The sequence below is a fragment of the Anopheles gambiae genome, chromosome 3 (assembly GCF_943734735.2).
Source record: "Anopheles gambiae chromosome 3, idAnoGambNW_F1_1, whole genome shotgun sequence".
In the NCBI taxonomy this organism is placed as follows: domain Eukaryota; kingdom Metazoa; phylum Arthropoda; class Insecta; order Diptera; family Culicidae; genus Anopheles; species Anopheles gambiae.
Window position 1 is genome coordinate 88,807,098 of NC_064602.1, and position 21,178 is coordinate 88,828,275.

Below are 21,178 nucleotides of genomic sequence, written 5' to 3' on the forward strand. Positions count from 1 at the left end.
CAACAAAAGATGTATTACCACAAACATAATTTCTACTGTACAATTTGATCTACTACTGGTTTGGCGCTGTTCCTGAGAATGCTGCTTTAGCATTCCTTTTCTTTGTACAATACAAATAAACCCAATTCATTACACTACTGCAGCATTTATCTCACAGAACAGCGCGCATTTTTACACCTGGAATTAATCACATACACACACTACTACAGAGATTTGCCACCCAAACCCCCTAACCATCACCCGGGTGGTTCTCGGTTCCAGTGCACCCCTCACCTTGCTAATAGCTTGTAAAAAAGCCTGTTTGCCAACCGTTTGTAGCTGCCTCGTCCAGGCGGTCTCAATGCGCCGCTTTTCCTGCTCGATTAGGCGACGCTTTTCCTCCAGCTTCAGCTTGATGGTCGAGATCTTCGATGCATCTTCCAGCGGTTGCGTGTCGTCTAAAAGCAGAGCAAGATAGCGTGTAATGAAGGGTGACAACACACAGCCGCACATCGTCGTGTACTTACCGACATCATCCATCTTCTGTACGCTGATCGCTTGCTGCTGCCAGGTGGTGGTGTTTGGCAGCGTGGCAAACGATGTCTTACGCCGTGGCGTTAGCTCCACGTCGGAAACGGTTGCCGCAGCAGCGACCGCTATTCCCCCAACACTGCCGCCCATCGTCGGCGTACCATCTCCGTCAACGAGATCGCGCTCGACCGAGCTACTGCCGGCCCGGCTCCCCGCGTTGTTGCTCACATCGCTCGAATGGCTCATCGGACTGCTGGTGGAATGTAGCGTGGTGCTGTTGTGGCGCCGCAAGGTGCCACCGGCACTTCCGGGCAGCTTTTCCGTGTCCCGATCCTGCTTCTCATTGCCGGAATCGGTGTCGTACCCGAATTGTATCGAGCCGCGCGCATCCGCCAGCGACGATCTGGTCGGTGCGACCTGCTCGATTGAGGTCAAGCTGGTGTTGGAGATTTTGCGCTCCCGCTCAAAGCGCCCGACCGTGTTCAGCTGGTCCTGCGATCCGCCAAAGTTTTCAATCGTCAGCTGAGAATCATCGCTGAACGAATTGCGCCGCGAGCGTCGCCCTGTGCCGGAAGAAAACGGAGCAGAGATTAATTACCAATTTTCAACTCAATTGCTGTGGAGAGCTAAGTACACATATTGTCGTTAGTAGAAGATAGGGAAAATAGAGTCGGGTTTGATTAAAACTAATTTACTACAAAAAAGTGATATTCAACACAAAAAACAATCAACTAATTTCAAAACAAGCAAGCATGATTTTGAGTGAGTTTGGGATGGATAGTAAACACGTTAGACACATTGACGGGGGAAGTTAAACAGTAGTGTGTAAAACACATTGAACCTTCTTACCTGAGAAGCTGGTCTTGCGCGACTCTTCCCAATTGCTCGGCCGCCCTGCCGGGATGCTATCACCTAGAAGCACCACGAGAAGGGTTTTGAAAACGTAAAATATGCACCGATTCAGCAACTGATCTAGCCCTATCCGGTTGAACAGCGCCATCGCGCCAGACACTTTTCGTTCCGAGCCCCGAAACCTTCTCTTCCAAACGACCACTTCTTCCGTTCTGTGCGGGTCAATCTTTGCACGAAGCAACTCAAGCAGCTAGTTTCTCTCTTTCTCTCTCGCTAGTGCTTTCTCGTCTACGCTTTTCACGAGGAAATTTTTTTTTGCACGCAAACATATCATCGCAACCGGACGACTAACGGACGCATATGGACTGGAACCAGTTACAACAGTCCAGCAGCTGGGAGTCCATCCATACGGGCGTTCCGTCGCATCGCGTCGCGACCACTTGCTCTGTTCTCAACTACCACAGCGCGTGTCTTCTGCTCGTCGAACCATAACGACGGCGTCCAGGGCGAAAGCTAACGGACAACAACACTGCACAACAATATTCTATGCTTCGCAGGTTCTTCTCTGATACAGATCTACACACACAAATACACACGCACACACACATACACGCAAACCAAATTTCGTTGGTTTATGATTTCAGCACCTTCTTCCCTCTTCACGTTGTTTTCCTTTCCCTCATTCGCTCTTTTGCTCTATCTCGCTTGCCTTATTTCTCCAGAATTACTTGACGGACAGCACAAACCAAGACAAAAAACGCTAGCACACACACTCCCGGGAGCAAAAAACCGTCACCGATTGGGTCCACTTCCGCACACTAACTGGCTCGCCTGAGCCAACCGCAAGCCACACACGGGGACCCATCGGATATTAGGGCCGAGGAGTAAGAGGAGCGAGTGCATGCCCGGACACGGCACTATACCGTATGTGGAGCTTTTGAAGCAGAGTATGTGTGTGTGTGTGAGTGTTTTCCTTCTTTAGTTTCGTTTCAGCAGCTTTCCTGCCGCGCGAACACACCATCATCATCCAATTGCAATGGTTCAGTGAAGGTGAAATGGCAAGCACCAACCAGTACGTGGAGGCAGCACACATGCGAACCTCTCCTCGACTTCGGTGTGCGTTTTCAGACGTCCAATAATTTAACGAAAAGGTACCTTTACTGTACACTATTACCACAGCTTTATGTTTGCCACTCGCTCGCTGACGCTTTTTTTCTGTTTAGGGCTTGATTGTATATCGTGAAGTGATCGCCCGCTCGCGAGGGAGAAGCCAACACTAAAACTCCACGGGCAAAATGTACGGGCAATTAGTAGCTTCCTTTTGTGTGCTGCTACACTTTCCCATTTGCTTGCTGCTATACTCAAACAGCTATACTACTGGGGAGGATGATTGAGCGTATGTGGCATTGATAAAATCAACAATTTATGTATTCATTCCTATCGTCTAATCTGACTACTCCGTGCCGTTGGATTTAAGGGAATTAAATCACCCTAAAATCATCTAATCATATACACGTGCGCCCTACAACTTCGTCATCGTTTCAATGTATCTATCTGGGTTTAACTTCCGACCGAACTTTAACTAACAAAATCCCCCTGTCCCGCCAATTAAAACTCCATCATTAGAGAAACGTTTTGTATGCAGTTACACACAGATCCGCCGGTGCGAGATGTATCTTATCAATCTCAAACAAACTGCGTCTGCATCGGAGACGTCAAACCACCCACTCTAGGCGCGCTGAGTGAAAATTACCCATCCGTTGCAGGCCCCCGTCGTAAAGGAAAGCAAAGTATAGGTGTACCTGAGTACTGACCGTATGTGTGGTAGCAAATGTCATTCTGTCCGGGGCATTAAAACCAGCGTTATTTGTGGCGTGTTTTAAAAAGAAGCTCAGATGGAACACGGTGATGCGTAGCGCTCATGATTGACTTTTAGTTGGGCATGTTTGCTTATGTGTGTGTGCGTGTGTGTGGCTTTAAAGCAATTCGAACTGTGTGCCTCTATGTGTGCCTTCGACCTGCTAGGTGTGCGAGGTGGTTCGCAACAAATCATACTGCTGGTTGCGAAGTGGTGTGTCTGGGCAAGCACAAAATTTGCGGTGCGCTTTCATGGAAAGTGAATTCCACACATTCCACACAACCCACAACATACGATGATTTAGGGAAGTCAAAACAAAATAACTGTGAAATGTATGCAATCAAACGAAATGAACGTAAATAAGAAATGACGGTCAGACTTCGCTGTGGGTATGGAGTAATGGATGCAGAGAAAGAGAGAGAGAGCATATTGTTTACAGCAAACAAAACGGTTAAAATAAAAACTGTGTTGTAAAACAGTTGCACTATGCGATCGAAAATCGAACTTTTAAAACAGAAAAACGAAAACGGAACATGGCTAAACTTCTAAAGAGGTGTACACATCTCGTTGAAAAATCAAACACAAAACAATACACATTCAGATGCGCACGTAAGGTGGAAGAAAGGTCAGAAGGCCTGGGTGTGCTGGGCGCGGAGAATGCCCGCATACACTACCGACAAAATCGTACCTCGCTCTTCCGCTTTCGAGTCGTTGTTCGTCTTTTCCTTGGCCTGTCGAATCCTGGCCGGTACCAGTGGTTCTTGCATCGATGATAATGTTGGCACTCCTTTACTTCTGTGCACGACAAATCCTAAAATGAGACAGCGGAGAGAAAATCAATTAAAATACACGGGTTCGTTTTCCGTGGGCCGTGTTGTGATACGACGCACCTTCATCAGGATCTGCCTGCTGGTACGGTGATTGCTGCTGTTGGTACAGCTGATGTGGCTGATGCTGCGGCTGTTCGGGTATCTCCCGGCTTGACATATGCTTCCTGAGTGTGCTGGCCGATGGTGACCGATTGACTGTGGGCGTTAAAAGATAACGTTAGTAAACGAAAGGCAAACCAAATCGTATGGAGAAGAAGTGGACTGCAAACTACTCGCTAGGGATTAGTGGTTTTCTCTCGCGTAGGGGAGTAAGTAATAAATATAAGAAAACAATGAGCATTGGGAAAGAAATAAAAAAAAACAAAGACGCAATCAACAAAACAGTTACAGTGAAGAAAAATACCTTAAACCTTACAAAACGTATGATGAAAAAAATAAACTATAAAACAAACAATTCACATAAACTATAGACAACACTTTATGAAACATGAATACATAAAGAAAGATTGCGAATTGAGCAAAAGAAACGACAAAACTAGCCATGCAACACTATCTAGTGCCGATTCATGCAAAAGATGTGAATAAAGTATGTCATCACAGTGGATGATCTTGTGTTTCATTTGCTGAAAAGATGAGAAAGGAACATTGCATAAATAACAAAATAAAAAACAGAAATTGTAAATTTGTTGCGAAAACTGTACAAATGAACAAAGTGTCGACTAGAAGCGGGCGCTCCACTTCTTTTTGTGTAAACATAATTGTAAATTAAATTCAATTGAATAAATGAATCATTATTTGTGACGCTCGGGACGCAACTACTGCAGGCATCGTGTCGAAAACATTGAAGGTGATTACAAGCTGGTGGAAGTGCGGTGACAACATCTCCAACATTGTGTAAGAAAATGCGTGAGAAAAATGCAACTACAGTAAAAACACTGTATCGCACAATACCTCCCCCCCAAAACAAATCCCACCCTCCTAAAATTACGCATTACACGATGCACAGTAAACACATTTGCTACGATCTAGATAATTCAACGTCTTAAACGATGCTTTTAAAATTAAGCGTAGCTCTCGGACTGTAGGCGAGAGCAGCTAATTGTCTGCTCCGTGCGATAGTGCTCCACACACACAAACCAACAAAACATAACACGTGCCGTCACCCTCCTCTCCACAACTCGGAAATCGCCGGAAGTACCAATCGAAATCAATCGCCGCCGTGTGCAGGGCGCAGCGAGAGGCTGAGGCGAGTGGTTCGAAAATTTCACTCCACTTTTGAAGAAACATTCTCCGCGACTTGGGCAACGCTGAGCAGAAACCGGACCCCGCCGGACCATCGAAAGTGAAATGAATCTCGCCAAAAAGGCGATCTCAAACGGTGCGTGGAACACAAATCATAAGATTCATAACTGCTGCGCGAGTTTCAAATGGTACTGAGACGGTGTTGTGCATGCTTGCGACGGCACCGTTTGCTCGCAATATCTCCGGAAGATCGAAGGGAGATTGGCATTTACGGTTGTGGGTTTTTGTTGGCGTTGTTTTGGTGGATTAGAAGAATTCCCGCCCGCCCATACGGTAGAGAAATGAAGTTGAGAAAAGAAATGTGAAAGAAGTGAAGTAAGCGGTACTACAGTGAGGTACACGCACGCATAATGGAGGGGAAATAAGAGCGGCTTAATTTTCATATTACGAGAGCCCACTTTTCGAATTAGGCGGAAATTTCGAAACTATAATTGGCACAGCACTATTATATGTAAGTGCTTGCAGGGAGCGGCAGGAGAGAATGGGGGAGTGGTGTCGGAAAGACATACCACACCGCTGTTGATCGTGCCAATGATCACGGGGTGCAATACAGACATCGAGAAGTGTTTTGTTGCTGTAAGTGAGTAAGCTTTGTAACGCTTTATCGTCAGTTTTCGGGGGATAAACTAAATAACATATTAATTACGATTGCTTATTTGTTTCTTGTTTTTTTTTTTTAATTCCTATACTAATTAGACTTGTTATAGTTTACGCAACTGATCAGCTGGTTGTCAACTATGAGCCTGATTTAACTATTGGCTACGGGAACTGTTACATACTGATCGCCGTTTAACACCGCCCCGATAATGCGATACTATGGCGCATTGACAAGGTTCTCGGACTGTCACACCCTGAGATATTGTTCAATTCCCATCTGCTGCACCCATTAGAAAAAGGGTTGGACGACGACAACATACTACGGTCATTGAAAATTTGAAGAATTTAACAAAATCTGAGAATTTAATAACGAATCTTCATGATGCGGCCGGGATAACGGGATAATTAAGGCCGGGATAACGGACTGGCAGACGAAGGCGCGAGACCGTGAGCGGTTTCGGACACTCCTGAGGCAGACCAAGACCGCAAAGCGGTTGTAGCGCCGGATAAGTAAGTAAGTATCTTCATGATCATCATCATATCACATGCATTTCAAAACATGCATCACAAAAACACCAATAATCATTAAAACTTATAGAATAATCTCATGCAAAACTAGTTTGCATAGTATTTTTAAAGAGGAATTCCAAAACACTATCGATGTTGTTGTCTTTAATTTATAGGATATCTTTTACAAGTTTGTCGAATAAAGATAAAATAAAACCACTTTTGCCATACCACATTCTAAAGGAATCGTCTACGCTACTTCCTGATACACGCAGGTGGAATGCACACAAAGCTGTAAATACCTTTCATACCAGAAGGCTCGCAGCACAATATTATATTTTAGCCTTTCTTTAACTGGAAGCCAAACACTGGTAGTCGCAACAAACAGCAACACAATCGTTCTCCGAGCAATCCGGAAGTCCATCTTTGGACGATGCAAATTGGTTCACGATCGCTTCTTTGGGCAATGCTGACGCAATTTCATGGGAGTTCAGAGCAAACCGAACGGAATGTAACCGAGCCCGTCCGTTAGGCTTTGTGTCAGCATACGGTGGCTGCATAGCGGTGTTTTTGTTAATCCACCCACTTGGATGACTAGTGGTCTGCTAAAAATGGGCATTAACACAACAACCCTACAACACAAAGAGTGCTATAGTGCACCTGACCCGACTACAGGTGAAGCTGGGCTCCAGCCTGATGCGGAAATATCGAATGGTATTCTCCCGTTTTGTAAAAGACAATTAGTACAGGTTGCCGCCCCGTTGGTTGTGGAGTGGTGGTCCTAGACATTTTTTTCTATTCAGTTTCCCAAAAGTATCTCAGCAGATAACATTGGATAAGGATAGACACCATTATGGGCTTTACTCTCGGCAGGTTATAACAGAGATAGGCTAAAACATCATACAAAGAGAGTCACGCGTAAAAAGGTTTCGATAAATTTTCGTTTCGTTTACGAAATAACTCGTCACTCACTTTCTGCTGGAATTGTATGTTTTGGGGGGAAGTGAGGCCCAGTTTCTCTTCCCATTCCAATCTCAGGTTGCATTTTCACCGAGCCAACAACCACACCTTCGTTAGCGCAAACACTACTACTTCACTGACTGCACAAATTGCCGGCAGTGTGTGCAGAGCTTGATAATAAAAGAAACAGCCCTAAATCTCACTCAATTGCCATTAAAATCACTGGCTTACACGGGCAGCGTTTTTGCTATTAGATGGTAAGGCACAAGATTGCAAAGAAAACGAAAAAATCCACTCCGTTTACTTCAAATAAAAAAAAACAGCAACAACAACACCTTTCTTCAATTTTTCCGTGCGTTTTGCAAAAGCTACCGCAACGGTCACACATACACACACAACCATCAACTCCAGTGAGCTTTGAAAGCTTCCACCCCGCGTTGAGGGGAGGGTTGATCTTTCTCGATCTTTCTCCGATCTTTCTTTTGGAGCTTGGGTTGGAAACGCGTGGAAGCGCACGTAGGATTTGAGGAAAATTCCAACGCGCAATTGAAGATGACGACGACGACGACGATGAAGACGCGGCTTGACGCGCTCACAACGGCAGCAGCAGCTCCCTCCTTCTGCCAGTTGATTTCGAGCGATAGATGAATGAAAACGTGCCCCTAACAAACCCCTCACCGTGGGTAAGTGTGATCGTGTACCCACAAGAGAAACGAAACAACAGCAAGAAGGAAAAAAAAACACACCCCAACAACCGGTGAGAAAATCTCCACTTTGGTGGGTGCAGACATTTCGAGTTAGTTCGAGATCGCGCAACGAACGTGGAACACGCCGAAGGTTTTGGGCCCGAAATTCGTTACACCGGATGTGATACATTTTTGGGGTGATCTTGGCTCTCTTTCGGTGTGTCTGTGTGTGTGTGTGTTTTGGTGGGCTGGGAAAAATGGAAAATGAGATCAAAATGTGTGTGCATGGTGGGGGTTAATACCGGGTCCGGGTGACTGTTTTCCGTCCTCCGGGCACGCAAATAACCACCGAGACGGTGGTATTTGCGGGGAATTAACAACATAAAACCACCAACAACAAGCGAAAAAGTAAAACTGCAAACTAAACCATTCTTCTTCGTGCAGATCTTTTGTTTTGGGAAGTGCAATTTCGGGACTGTTGTTTGTTGCTGAGGGCTGTCTTAGTAAAGAAGGGGAAAAGGAAAAAAAAATGAGCGTGAGCTATGCGCAATTGTGAAAACGTTAGTGAGAGTCAATTGAATTCATTTGTGCTTCACTGAATAAGTAGCAAGTGTGTCAAGCAATGGGCAAAACGACCCGGCAGAGAAGTAACACCATTTAAGAGGAATTTCTATTTCGTCAGCAGTGTCTTAAAGCACTTTTCAAGACAAAGGAACAAAGTGATCGACAAAACAATGACGACCACGACCACCACGTGTGATGAAGGGGCAATGGTGGATGGATGTAATAAAATCACACCAAGATAAAGATAATGAAGCCCGAAAAGACACCTAAAACTTCATCACACCTTCCACTTCGACACGATTCAAATTAATTACTGACAATGATCTGAACTCTGATGACAGAATGCATTTTTTATCGCCCTTTTGGTTGCTCAATTCATTAGGAAAACGCATTAAATGGTGATTACAAAAATGCCACTTCTGTTACGTACGCAAGGGAAGAAACGTTCGATTGGTGTTACGCTTAATCGTTGATGAAACTAATAGAGAGAAAGAGCAACACAGCGACAGCCACACCGTTTGAATAAAAATCCCATCAACAAATGGCTCGAGGAGCTTCATTCGGTACCAGCAGCAGGCTGATAGCAACCCTAATAGAAGGGACGCACTTATGTGATAGAGTTGCTTTTCTTCTATCCAATTAGTGTCGAATGGTTTAACCCTGCGTAAGGGACAGCCGCATCACATTACGTTTCTAGGTTAAATATTTTCTTCAAAACAAACAACACAGGAGCAGTTTAAATTGAAAAGCGTCAAAGGTTTAATGCCTTTATTGACGCCTTTCTATTAGTGGCGAGTGTAAAGGAAGTAAAGTAAACAAAACTGATGTTTTCTTCATTTGTTTACTGTTCAGATTAATTAACAGGTTAAACTTGTAGCTACCCAAGTCGCAGTAAACACTTTCCATTAATAAAAATGAAATTTCTCGTACAGTGTAAATAAGTTGTATTAAAAGGTGTAATGGTGGAGGTGTTGGGTGGGTGTGTAGCCAATTACATGACGACAACGCCTGTTATAATCGATGGTGAAAGTGAACGAAAATCAATACATCGATTACTGCCCGATGTAAGGAAATGTTGCCGCATATGAGACACAGGAAGTAGCTACGGACGGCTGCACTAAAGCGAGAGCGTGCATGCAAAACTATGTTGTAAATGTGTTTCCAAGACGAACGAACAGAATACGATCAGCAACAACTACTACCGGTACAAACAGTAACACATCAGCATGCAGGCGGCGAGATGCAAAGCCCTAAAAAACAACATGCTAAAATGCAACACTTCGGAACAGGGTCCGGCAAACGCAGAGGTGATTGATAAGCAATACGATTGCTACTTTCTTTTCGCTACTACTGAGAGACTGGGCAGCAACACACACACACACACACACTGCTGCAAACAAATCTGTTACAAATCGGTAAAAAATGAAACAGTAAACCAATGAACGATTAACGAGGCATGACACGAACAGAAGAAAAACACAAAAAACACGCGATAGCGGAAGTAACATGGAAATGAGCGGGAAAAGAAACCATGTACGAGATAAGACAAAACACAATGAACGATCTTTAATTTAATTTCGATGAGAAAAAACGACAAATGAAAAGGACAAGGATCAAACATAAAAATGAACATGAAAAAACAGAATAAATGACTTACAAAGAATTGCTGACAAAAAAAAACATACAACAACACAAACGACAATAGTAAAAAAAGAAATATAACTTAGGAATCATAATCACTAGTAAACAATGACCAAATAAATAAGGGAACTAATTTGGAAGAAAAATGCACACACACACACGGTAGAAAACAAAAAAAAAACATAGCAAAACAGGGGAGGAGCAAGGAAAAAGTCGTTTAGAGTAAGTAAATTAAAGCTAGACCTTGAAACGGCGGCCGATTAATGGCCCCATTGCCGCTGGCACTGCTGCAGCCAACACCGCCGGCACCACCGTTGCCACCGCTGCTGGTGCCGCTGCTGCCACCGCCGCCGCCGCCGCCACTGCTGCTCGATGGCGAGTCGAGCCCGGGACGCAAATCGGGAATGGCCGCGATCGTCGGTTGATTCGCAAAGCCCCGCCGGTGGGCAATGCCGTGCTCGTTAGTTGCGCCGGCTCCCGTTGCATCTGGTGTACACGTGCAACACGAAAGGGGGGCAGCAGGCAGGGTGTGGTGGGTTAAAGATTTGATATGAAAGAAAGATGTTTAACATCGCTTTTTGGTTTTGTTTTGGAGAGAGCTTTAATCTAGGTGACTTTTTTATAAATCAATCTGTGACACGAATCGGGCAAATGGGGGATGAGAAGGAAGATTGCTTATGAGTAAATTTATTACGGGGCCAAGTGGAAACAGTTCACCGAAGAGGAAAACCAATGGGATACGAGTGTGATACACAAAAAACCCATGGGTTGAAGGTTGAAATCGATCCAAGAAGTTGAAAGGGGGTTTCATTTTCGCCAATAAGAGATCTGCAGTGTCGAGCAATTTGTAACACGTGCACACACCAATCGCGTACCGTTTTTTTCGAGGAAGAAGGGAGGGGGTAAGGAGCACCACCCAGTGAAAATAAAGCACCTCGCCGCAGTCCAAGTGAAAGCTTTCGTTATCCCCGTGAGGAAATAAAGGAACAGGAATGCCGAAAAAACTGGCCAGGTGTGGTGTGATGGCGGCCGGGATAGCGCAACGAGAAAGGTACGTGTGAAGGTAGGAAACGCGAATGCGATGCGGATGGAATACGGGTGTGATTGTGGGGCTGCTTTGCTTCCTCTGGCAACATGCCAATTAGAATGTGTGAAGCTTTCGAATAGAGAGAATGTGATGGTGAGAATTTGAAGAACCGAGGTTCTTGCGTAATGAGGGAATGTTTGTAGGAGGAACAGGAAACGAAAACATAAACACAGGGGCAGATTATTCACGAATTTTTCGAACGGAAACAGTATAAGAGCAAACGAAAATTAGCAACACATTTATAAAGTATTTCAACATCACGTAAGGATGCTTTAAACAGTGTAAAATACGTAAGATGTTTGAAAATGAAGCAAAAAATAGCGAAATTGCAACAAAACAAAACTATAACACCAGATGACAATAACGAACAAAGGTTCTTGCTCGATTTTAATTATTTTTTTTAATCAAAAACTTTTCATAGACATCAATACTTCTTGTAAATAATAGTTACAAACATACCAACCTACAGCAGTCCAATACACAGATTAATATGATTTATCAAAGGATAAAGAAGGAAATGGCTGCTGTGTGTGCAGGAAGGCAACAAACTTGAAAGTAGAGATGTAATTTACTTCGCCAATAGTTACGTGCATTCCTCATAAGCACCGAGAGAGTAAAATACGTTTTGTGTGCGCTTTTTCTTTGATTCTAACAAACTGGCCAACTCTACTTAGAAGCTTAATAGCACTAATAAGTATCGTTCGGCTGATAGCGTTTAGGGTATATCTAGACACATTCCATCATAAAAAAGAAAGAAAGATACGAGCACCGAAACCAGGGCAAGATAAACGAACAGAGGGGGTGGAATGTTATCAAGATGCAACCGGTGTAAACCGAAACGTAACGTGGGATGGGGAGATGTGGAAATTAAATTAAATAACCCAACCGGGAAACTAGAAAAAATAAACAAAACACAATGTTGCATCAACACATAGCGCACCTATATAGTATAATCGATGAGATCTATAAAACAAGCACCTTAGATAATTCATAAAAGCTGGTGGATTTGACAACAAAGATAAGAAAGACGAAGGGGGAAAAGAAGGGTGACACAACTTACAACAAACCAATACAGCTTAGATAAACAAACCAATATACAAACAAAAGCTAGCGAAACCCAAATCCGTGATTTGTTTTTAGACACAATTTAACCATCGTTGCTTATCGTTTTGTACAATTAATTTAGCTTATCGCCATGACAGAAGCGATTCAATTTTGCGTTACACACTGTTCGGTGATGTACCCGTCAGAAAGCCTGATTAGTGGTGGAGCAGATTTGGTGGGATGGTGGGTAATACAAGGAGGATCGAAATGAAATTGTGACGGATGATTTAGATTTAGTGGAAGTTTTTTTTTTTTACTTTTTTTTGCTGTTGCCTCAATGGAAGGTGATTCGATAATGTCATGACAAATGATTTTGCTTGATTGAGTTTGACGGCGAACCTGAAGTGTCTCTAATGGGAAGGAGCGTAAATTACACACACACATGAGAGCAAAACGGTTCGCCGCGTTCGGCTCAATCGATCGATCGATGATGGGAATGGCCAAATGGTTGCGAAAGCTGAGACTGAGAGCTTGAAGAGTTCTGTACAAAAAAATGTGAGCGTGTGTGAAAGACATCATGCTTGGACTCACCTGGCGACTGCTGCTCCATGCCCGGATAGCAGACACATTTGGCCGGATGAATTTCGAAGAGATTGAACAAGTCCGCCAGCAGCACTACCAGATTCTGTTTCATGGATCTAAAAACAAAAGGCAATGAAGGGAAACGAAGCACATAACATTAGGCACAGTGTGGTTCGGTGAGTGCGGCGCGCTTCTATCCTACCCTCTCATGTAGGTTATGTCCTCTGGGGACATATGAAACACGGTGTATGGCAAACTTCGCTCGGAAAAGTTACTAACTATCAGAATATTGTGAATGGAATCCTGCAAAGAAGCGAGAAAGAAAAGGCAAAAGCAAAACAACAGTTAGATAGTGTTGCAACGAGCTGTAGCCTATTGTGTTGTTCGAAAAAGGTAAGAAAACAATCAACAAACCAAACATGGAATCAAAGGATTAGAATGTGAACAACTCTTCACATTGTAACTCTTTATTTGTTCAATCTATTCCGGGCAATGTTCATATTGTTTCAGAATAGCACCACTTCCTCTAACATCTACGATAGACGATAGACGATAAACGTGTCGCTTGGTTTGTTTTATTGCTTTATTCTTCAATCGGTATCGGAAGCAGGGTGTCGCGGAAATGCGTCCGTCTGTCTGTCGCATACATTTCCGACACAAGTTTACGATCGCTTGTCTTTCGAAAAATGTAGAACATTGCAGATACTGCGCAATGTCGTCCACTGATATCTTTTTTTTCTATTGGTAGCATCGCTACAAGAAGTATTCACTTAACTATGAGCGTCTTCAAACTTACCGTAATAGTCGGTACGTGGTTGAATTTAACGCTATGCCAAGGAACTAGTTTGGGACAGTAGTAGGAGATTAGATAAGCCAGACAAACACCGTCGCACAGTTCACGAAAGTCTCGCACAGGTGGAACGTTCGGGCTTTGATGTCGTTGACCCTAGGAGGAAAAGAAGAGGAAAAAAGCCCATTTATTATTTAGATATGCACTAAAGCCCGGGGAAGGGAGGACGTTGATTTAGGTTAAGCCACAGAATGCGTGCAGCTTGCAACATATCATTATCATCATCGTCATCGTGGTCTGCACAGCGCGCACTCAGCGACGACGGAATCTTACATATTCATCCACCGCAGCAGCACCGGCGCCTCCGTTGGCCGTCAGTTCGTAGTCGATGCGCTTCTTCAGCGCACCACAGACGTGCGAAATCCAATTCAGTAAGGCAGCTTCATGATGCTGAACCGTCGGCGCTACACTACAGCCCGAAATTCTGGAGGAAGACAGAACAAAAGGGGATTAGTGATCAAGCGAAATAGAACCGAAGTAATAAGGGTAGTGCAGAGAAAGAATGTCCGACTCGGGGGCTCATAAATGTGTTACAGACTGAGTGCTTTCCAATTTAGCGAAAGCGATGACCTTCCCCTCCATCTTGCCAAGACGGGGTCCCCGCTCCCTCCCTGCCGTGAGTCTAACCGTCCACATTTATTGATCGCGCATGATTTGTGGGTTGCCATAGCTCTGTTTACAAGGCCAGACACGACTACGACTGCTGCCGTCTGTATTCTCTCTTCGGAGACAGCTTCTTTGGGTGATTTTCTCATTTTCAAGTACATCAAGTCTTTGTCTAGCCTGCGATTTCCGGGACGGAAAGTGATAAATTTTAAAAGAAAAAGCCTACGCATCGCACACAGATTATTATTATACCCCAGTTTGAGACTGTTTGTGCGGGGGTTCCTAATGTATTTCAGGGTGCTGACCACTTCTCACGGTCCTTCCACGTTTGATGGTCATGGAGACCATAACTATCCTCCGCTTTAGAATCCTAATGCGACACTGCCCCATACACCTGTGCTCGCTCTGACTACGGCAAACTTTTAATCTCACTCAGGCCTTCATATGCCCACTCGAACTACTTCACGCTGTATTTGCGAACAAATTGATTCATTTTCGTTCATTTCGTTCACACATTGCTTTATTTTCAGATTACATATTTATGCGAAAATGTTACTCAACCACACAGCTCCCCTTAAACACGCACTTCCTCGATAGAGCCGAGCGTTTTGCCTACTCTCTAAGCTCTTGCAAAGAAAGGTTGCTCTAATTTCACGACTCATTAAGCACCACAAATGCCGGCAAACGTTTGTGCGCGCGTTAAAACACTACCTTTTCAAATCCATTGCCGCAGCCTGGGGACTTCCAAACGAACTAGCGATGGAATTTGAAGGCCCAGCAGCACGAAGGTGACCTTCTCTGTTGGCCAAATCTTCCTCTACTACGCTTTAGGGCGTAGCTTTTTCCTAAACGGACTCCGCTAACTTGCGGCACACATTAGCGAATAAGTATAGCGAGGGGATGGCACACGACTACAACACGGCGCTTAAGAATAAGGAGGCACACCACCCTTCGGTGGCATGGATTCGCTCCCGTAACTATGGATAGCGACAAAACGAAACTCCACGGTGCTACTGTGTGGAATCGATAATCCGAACCTTTCAACGCACAGACACACTCACACACCCTTTGTGGTGTTTGAGGTGACATGGAGTGTGTAAGGGGAGTGTGCCACAACACCCCTACATGTTGATGGTGGTTTAGGCACCCTCGGCCCCGGACAACTGGAACTGCATCAACAAGTGCGGTAAAGCGCACACGAGAGTGTGTGTGTTTGTGTGCCGAGGAGTATTAGATTACAGAATAGCTTCTTCCAAGGATTTTTGGACCTGTCCGGTCGTTTGCGGAATGGAGCGCTGTTGCATCATCGCTTCGAGGAAGGCACTCGTTCGTGTAAGGTGAGCGATGTCATCCGAACTCCTCGGAACTCATCTAACACGGCTAACTGGCAATACGTACCTCTCTAAAGCACTGGAAATTCTTCCACTGGAAGCCACCTCTTTAGCGTATAACACCATCAGCGCTTCTATCACAGTCATATGTGCATTCTGGAGAGAGAGAGAGACGAAAGAAAGAACATGATATTATAAGCATTGCTATTGACGGGCCAACTACATCGGGCAAGATTTGATACTCACAATTCTAAGAGGATTCGTCTGTATGAGTACCGTCTCGGTCAGAGGCTGATCGGACGACTCGTTCAGCGGCACCCCCTTCCGCGAGAGCGTCTGCAGGATCGACCAATGGTTCAGGCTCTGGTAGTTCGGGTCCGAGTAGATGTTGCTCAGCACCTGACAGTAGATCGACGCGTTGCCCAGCCCGACCACGATCTGCGGCTTCAGATGGTCCTGGCCCTCGTGGTCGCGGTAGAACGGATCCTTCAGTATCTCTGGCACACGATTGTTGTACGCTTTCGAGAGCAGCCACCTGACTGACGCTCTCTGTTTGGCCTGTGGAAGGAAGCAAAGAGATGGGGAAGAATAACAATTCCAGTTAGTGACTCGTTTGTTAGCAAATGAGAGTGCTATGGATGCCTATCCCTTAAACGTTACAAAATCTTAGTCTGCATCTTGGTGAAAAGGTGCATTGTATGCCACTTTTTTAATGATAAATTGCTTCCCAAGCAGACTGTGACATAACTAAATTGGAGGTGTATTACTTCATTGCGTTCGCCGTAACCTGAAACCTTCGGCGCGTTTTGGAGGCAGGCATATTGTGGCGGATCGAGATAACAACGCCATGTGCTAAAAGACAAATTAATCGCTCCATTGTTGCGCGAGACAGATTGTCGTCGTCGTCTTCGTCGTAAGTTTTGTCTTTCTTCTCCAGACAAAAAAAAAAGCACTGTCACGTATTGTGGGGTGGCACAATAATTGCAAATGTTTTCTAGAGAATATCAGTCAACATCTGTCAACTGCACCACGCACAAGCGATCACATCAAACCATCTTACACACGGCGGTGTATAGGCCACGCGTAAAGTGTGACAAGGCTACAACAAAACTTCAAAAGGCGACTGACTCTTCAAGAGGTAAGGCGCGCGTGTGGTAGGTGTATGACACAGTTGCGTGAGCCCTTCTTGCTTGAGAGTTGGGCAAAGGGTGGTGAGTTGCGAGGCAACACCCAACCCATCTGTAACACACCAAACACCATATATGTGTGTGCGTCAACTCGGGACCGCAAGGCCGTAAAGCGTTTAATTTTATTGTTTTCTTCCTCGCCAACAATGGCACTACTTGGACTGGAGGTCAGACATAATCGGGGGAACATCCCCCACAACAAAAAAGGGACTTTGTCCTTGGGACTACCACTATCCCGCCGAGAAGGACATTTAATGCGCGCCTAATGTTTGTGATTAGTTTGTCAAATTTTCCAGAGAAGATGAGAATCATTTCCTTGATGATTTTCCCCCGAAAACAACCAATTACATTGACTGTATTGCGTCTCAGCTCCAAGACGTCATTCCGATTTGCAGGCAAAACATTTGCCCCCCAGCACCACCCACAACATTACTTCTTCGGCGGCGGCAGCGGCGTGCGTGACGCTCGTTGACTTTTCATTGGCATAATTATGGACCGGGTTCCGGAGCCGAAACCATTCATTCATCGCTCCACCGCCGTTAGGTGTTGGTGCTTTAACGGCAACTAAAAACCGTACTAAATAACGTTGACCTCAAATGCCCCGCACACCACACCACCTATTCCCACCAACCCGATGTTTGGTCGGGGTTAAAGGTGAACCTTTGGCCCGTGGTGTGCCACATCCACCACCAGGCAGAGTAATCTGGCCGAAAACGAAACCTGATTTACACGGAATCACACTAAGGGGAGACGAGAGTTTGTTTACCTTTTTGCTTAAGATTGTGTGCCTTGCGGTGGTTTCAGTGGTGGTTGTAGTGGTGGTGGTTCGGAACTGTTCAAACACCTTTCCTCCCCGAGGGCTCGTTAGTACCACACGCATGAATATGCAACATTAATCATGGGCTTGTGCCGGCACTGTGCTTAACTATCACACCTACACGCATAATGCAGTGTAATGCTAGTTAGGAATGAGTTTGCGTTACAAGATGGAGGCGTTAGTGCTCATGGAACATAATAAATATTGGATAATGCTGAGCCATTGCTCATGTTACCGATAACTTCATTTTCTACGGGCTAAATCACTACAAACTTGCCTAATCCTTATGGGAAATTCCAGATAACGTATCATGCTACGGGCTGCAAATCTCTTTAAAAACAAAACCCCACCACTAAAAGAGAAAACTTTTCCAATTAATACACCCAGAAACGTCACACAATCGGTACACATCTTGGCTGCGAATCAGCTCCCCCAACAGCGTGGATTTAATCCATCGAGCTTTAGCCCTTTCCAAGAGGAACTCGAGCGAGAAAGAATCGAAATTGAGTGTCTTCGTGCCTTCCATGTGAACTTTTAACCCACCCTCTTCAAGCCAGCTGGCAGGAGGGTGTCTGTAACAGAAATTCAAAAAAAAAAATAGCCCACAAACTGTTCAACCAGCTGATGCGAGCAGCACACGCCAGAGCCGGAAGAGCGCTGCAGCAGGCCAAAGCTCTTCTTCTTCTACAACCGTGTTGAGGTCGTTTAGTCGGTCGAAATAAATCGATATTATACACACACCAACACACACACACACACACACGTGGTTTTGCGCTCGCCCAATTGTGCAAAGCATCGCCGCAGTGCTGCTGCTGCTGCTGCCGCTGGGCGCGTTCCATTTTCCAAAACCGTGGTGGTCTGGCAGTTCCCGGCAGTCCCACGCTGTTCCTGAACGGCTTGGTGCTTGCTGCTGTGTTTGTGTGAGAGCTTTGTGTGCATTCTACATTCCGCAGCACTCGTCGGCTCACCTGGATCTCTGTACACACATTCCTCTTTCCGTTTTAAGCTTGTGGCGCTTTTTTGTTTTTAATTTTCGAATACGCGAAAGTGGGCGTATTCATTAAAGAAGCATAACACACAGATTTTAAATGGCTGTCACGGTGCGCTGCTAGCAGAATGAGGGAAGTTTTACGGAAAATCAACGCCACTAATTTGTGTATGCATTGGCCTTTGGTTTGGTAGGGAGCAGTGTAGGAATGTCCTAATTTAATTATGGATATTTTATCGCTTTAAGCCGCCTCATTTAAAGAGATTGTGCATAGAAAGTTAAAAGCTTACAGGGATAAAATATTGCCACAAATCAGTGCAAAATTAGTGTAATTCATAATTGCTAATATTATTCGTTTCAAAATTACAATATTAGTAGTAAATGCATTCTTCCCTTTTCAAAATTATTTAAATTTATTTCGTTTTTCCTCTTGCTCTTCACTTTCTCATGGTACAGGAAACGACAGCGTCGGATTTGTACCTATCTGTCAGGGAGTCACGTTTCAAGCCTCGTCTCCATCCCCCTGCTTCTTGCCTGAACACATCCTGTGGTCAATGTCATCCACTTGAGCATGTGTGTTTAAGCTGCCTGTCGGAATTAATTACACCAAACGGCTAATGTGTTATGTTGATCCGGTAACATGCTAATTTAACGCTTTTTTTAACATTTTGTCGAGCATGATGTTTATATCTAGATATAGTGACAATTGCATCACAACAACAACAGGAATAAAAGGTTGATAAGGTACAGTTAGTCGTTGGATGTTTCAGTTTGTGCGTACGTTGAAAAATGGAATAACATGTTAGTTTAACTAAAAAATAATGACTAAGTCTATTGCTATGGCTCTTAATCAAGATGATAACACAATCATTCTTTCAGTTCATTCCAACCAGACGGTCTCCGACTCTGGATTCAGGTCAGAATCATTAGAAGAAGGGTATTTATATGCTCATTAAGATCCTTTTTTCATGCTACACCCATATAATCGGTACATGCGACGGTCCATCTGGGTGCACTTAGACATACTATCAGATAGAAGTTTTCCCCCAAGATATTAAACTTAAAATTTCAGTATCTATAGCCAGTACTTATAGCCATAATGAGAACAGTTTAACTTTTGCAATTAATTTGAAATGGATGTCACTTGCTCCTCTCCCGATTTCTAGTCAGATTTTCCACACTTGGTCACTCCCAATCCCGAATGACTCACCCGCGACACACGTCCATGACCGCTCAACAAGCCTGAGCTGCCTGAGAATAGCAACTGCCGTGGTGCAAAAATAAACACACATACACGCACCCAAGCTGCCAGCAGCTAATGCGTTCGTTCACGCGCATAAATTGTGCATCGCTCGCCCGTCCGCTAATGCGACTCTAACGAAAAGATCGTTCGATGCATCCAAATGCTCGGGACGGCACCCGTCGTCAATCTGGCGTTGCTCGGTCGACAACCACAACGAACTCTCTTCTTGCTGGAGGAGAAGATGGTAGGGAGGTGGGGGATTGGTTTGTGTGATCTTAAAAATAAACCCATCCCCATCCCAAACACTGCCGCCATGCCATGCAGCATGTGCTCGGGTGTGCTATTGCTGCGCGATAAAGCAACGGGGCGCGAGAGATAGGCGACGGTGAAAGATTGTACAAGAACTCTCCCCTCGGGAATAACTGTACCAGTGGAGTTGAAATCGTATATAGAGAGCGTACCGTGTGTACCTGGGCTGATGATGCGTTTGTCAAGTAAATGCTGAAGAATCAAACCAATTCACCGCTCATTAACGAGCCGACCGGTACCGGCACATGCACACAACCCTCTAGCGCAGTCTGATTAATATCATCTTCACCATCATCATCAGGAACATAACTAGGCAATGGCTAAAGGTGTGCAAACGGAGCTGTGTTTTTCGATGCCGCTCACAAACAACCATCATCCGCTGAAGGGGTCTTGAGCGTGAGATATGCTGCAGACAAGATGCAACAGGAAACAGCATATTGATGCGATGCTGACGTTGATACCTTAAGCTTCATTAAGTGATAAAGATCGACACAGCTGATCCTACAGATGGGGGGGAAAAGAAGATGTGTAGTGTACTGTGGGATGTGTAACGCGAAATTTATACACCATAAAGGCATGTGTTTCGAAACCCATTTCCCTGTATTGTTTATTTATCTTCACAGAAGATGGAGAAAAAACCTTGGCTCATGATATCTAAATCCCATCGCTCAACAATAAGGTCGTTTTGAGAAGGCTTATACATCCTACTGCCATCAGCAGAGTCGTCTTAGACGACAACGAAAAGGCGGTAACGAAACCACACCGGGAGAAAATATTTATGAACTGTCTCTATCACGGTTCCAACATTTCACTCCCCAGTATCGCAG

The 21,178-nt window shown here is 44.7% G+C and overlaps 1 protein-coding gene and 1 long non-coding RNA gene across 28 annotated transcripts in view; one reads left to right on the forward strand and one right to left on the reverse strand.

Annotated features, from left to right (window-relative positions):
• The window catches only part of LOC1280945 (patronin), a 63,625-nt gene that overhangs the window by 15,346 nt on the left and 27,101 nt on the right, over positions 1-21,178 (reverse strand). For 16 of the 27 annotated variants that reach the window (XM_061655289.1, XM_061655282.1, XM_061655279.1 and 13 more), the window contains exons 2-13: positions 16,054-16,365; positions 15,875-15,963; positions 14,144-14,294; positions 13,817-13,966; positions 13,223-13,323; positions 13,030-13,136; positions 10,551-10,793; positions 4,111-4,245; positions 3,909-4,031; positions 1,360-1,422; positions 507-1,073; positions 274-437 (exon numbers count right to left, since the gene is read on the reverse strand). In XM_061655289.1, the coding sequence (XP_061511273.1) occupies positions 274-437; positions 507-1,073; positions 1,360-1,422; positions 3,909-4,031; positions 4,111-4,245; positions 10,551-10,793; positions 13,030-13,136; positions 13,223-13,323; positions 13,817-13,966; positions 14,144-14,294; positions 15,875-15,963; positions 16,054-16,365 (2,205 nt within the window). The remainder of the gene's footprint in view (positions 1-273; positions 438-506; positions 1,074-1,359; positions 1,423-3,908; positions 4,032-4,110; positions 4,246-10,550; positions 10,794-13,029; positions 13,137-13,222; positions 13,324-13,816; positions 13,967-14,143; positions 14,295-15,874; positions 15,964-16,053; positions 16,366-21,178) is intronic. The other 11 variants (XM_061655287.1, XM_061655292.1, XM_061655281.1 and 8 more) reach the window with 4 other exon arrangements.
• Positions 2,148-3,150, forward strand: LOC133392885 (uncharacterized). The gene is made up of 3 exons (XR_009765864.1): positions 2,148-2,286; positions 2,345-2,513; positions 2,586-3,150. It is a non-coding gene; the product is annotated as an uncharacterized LOC133392885 (long non-coding RNA).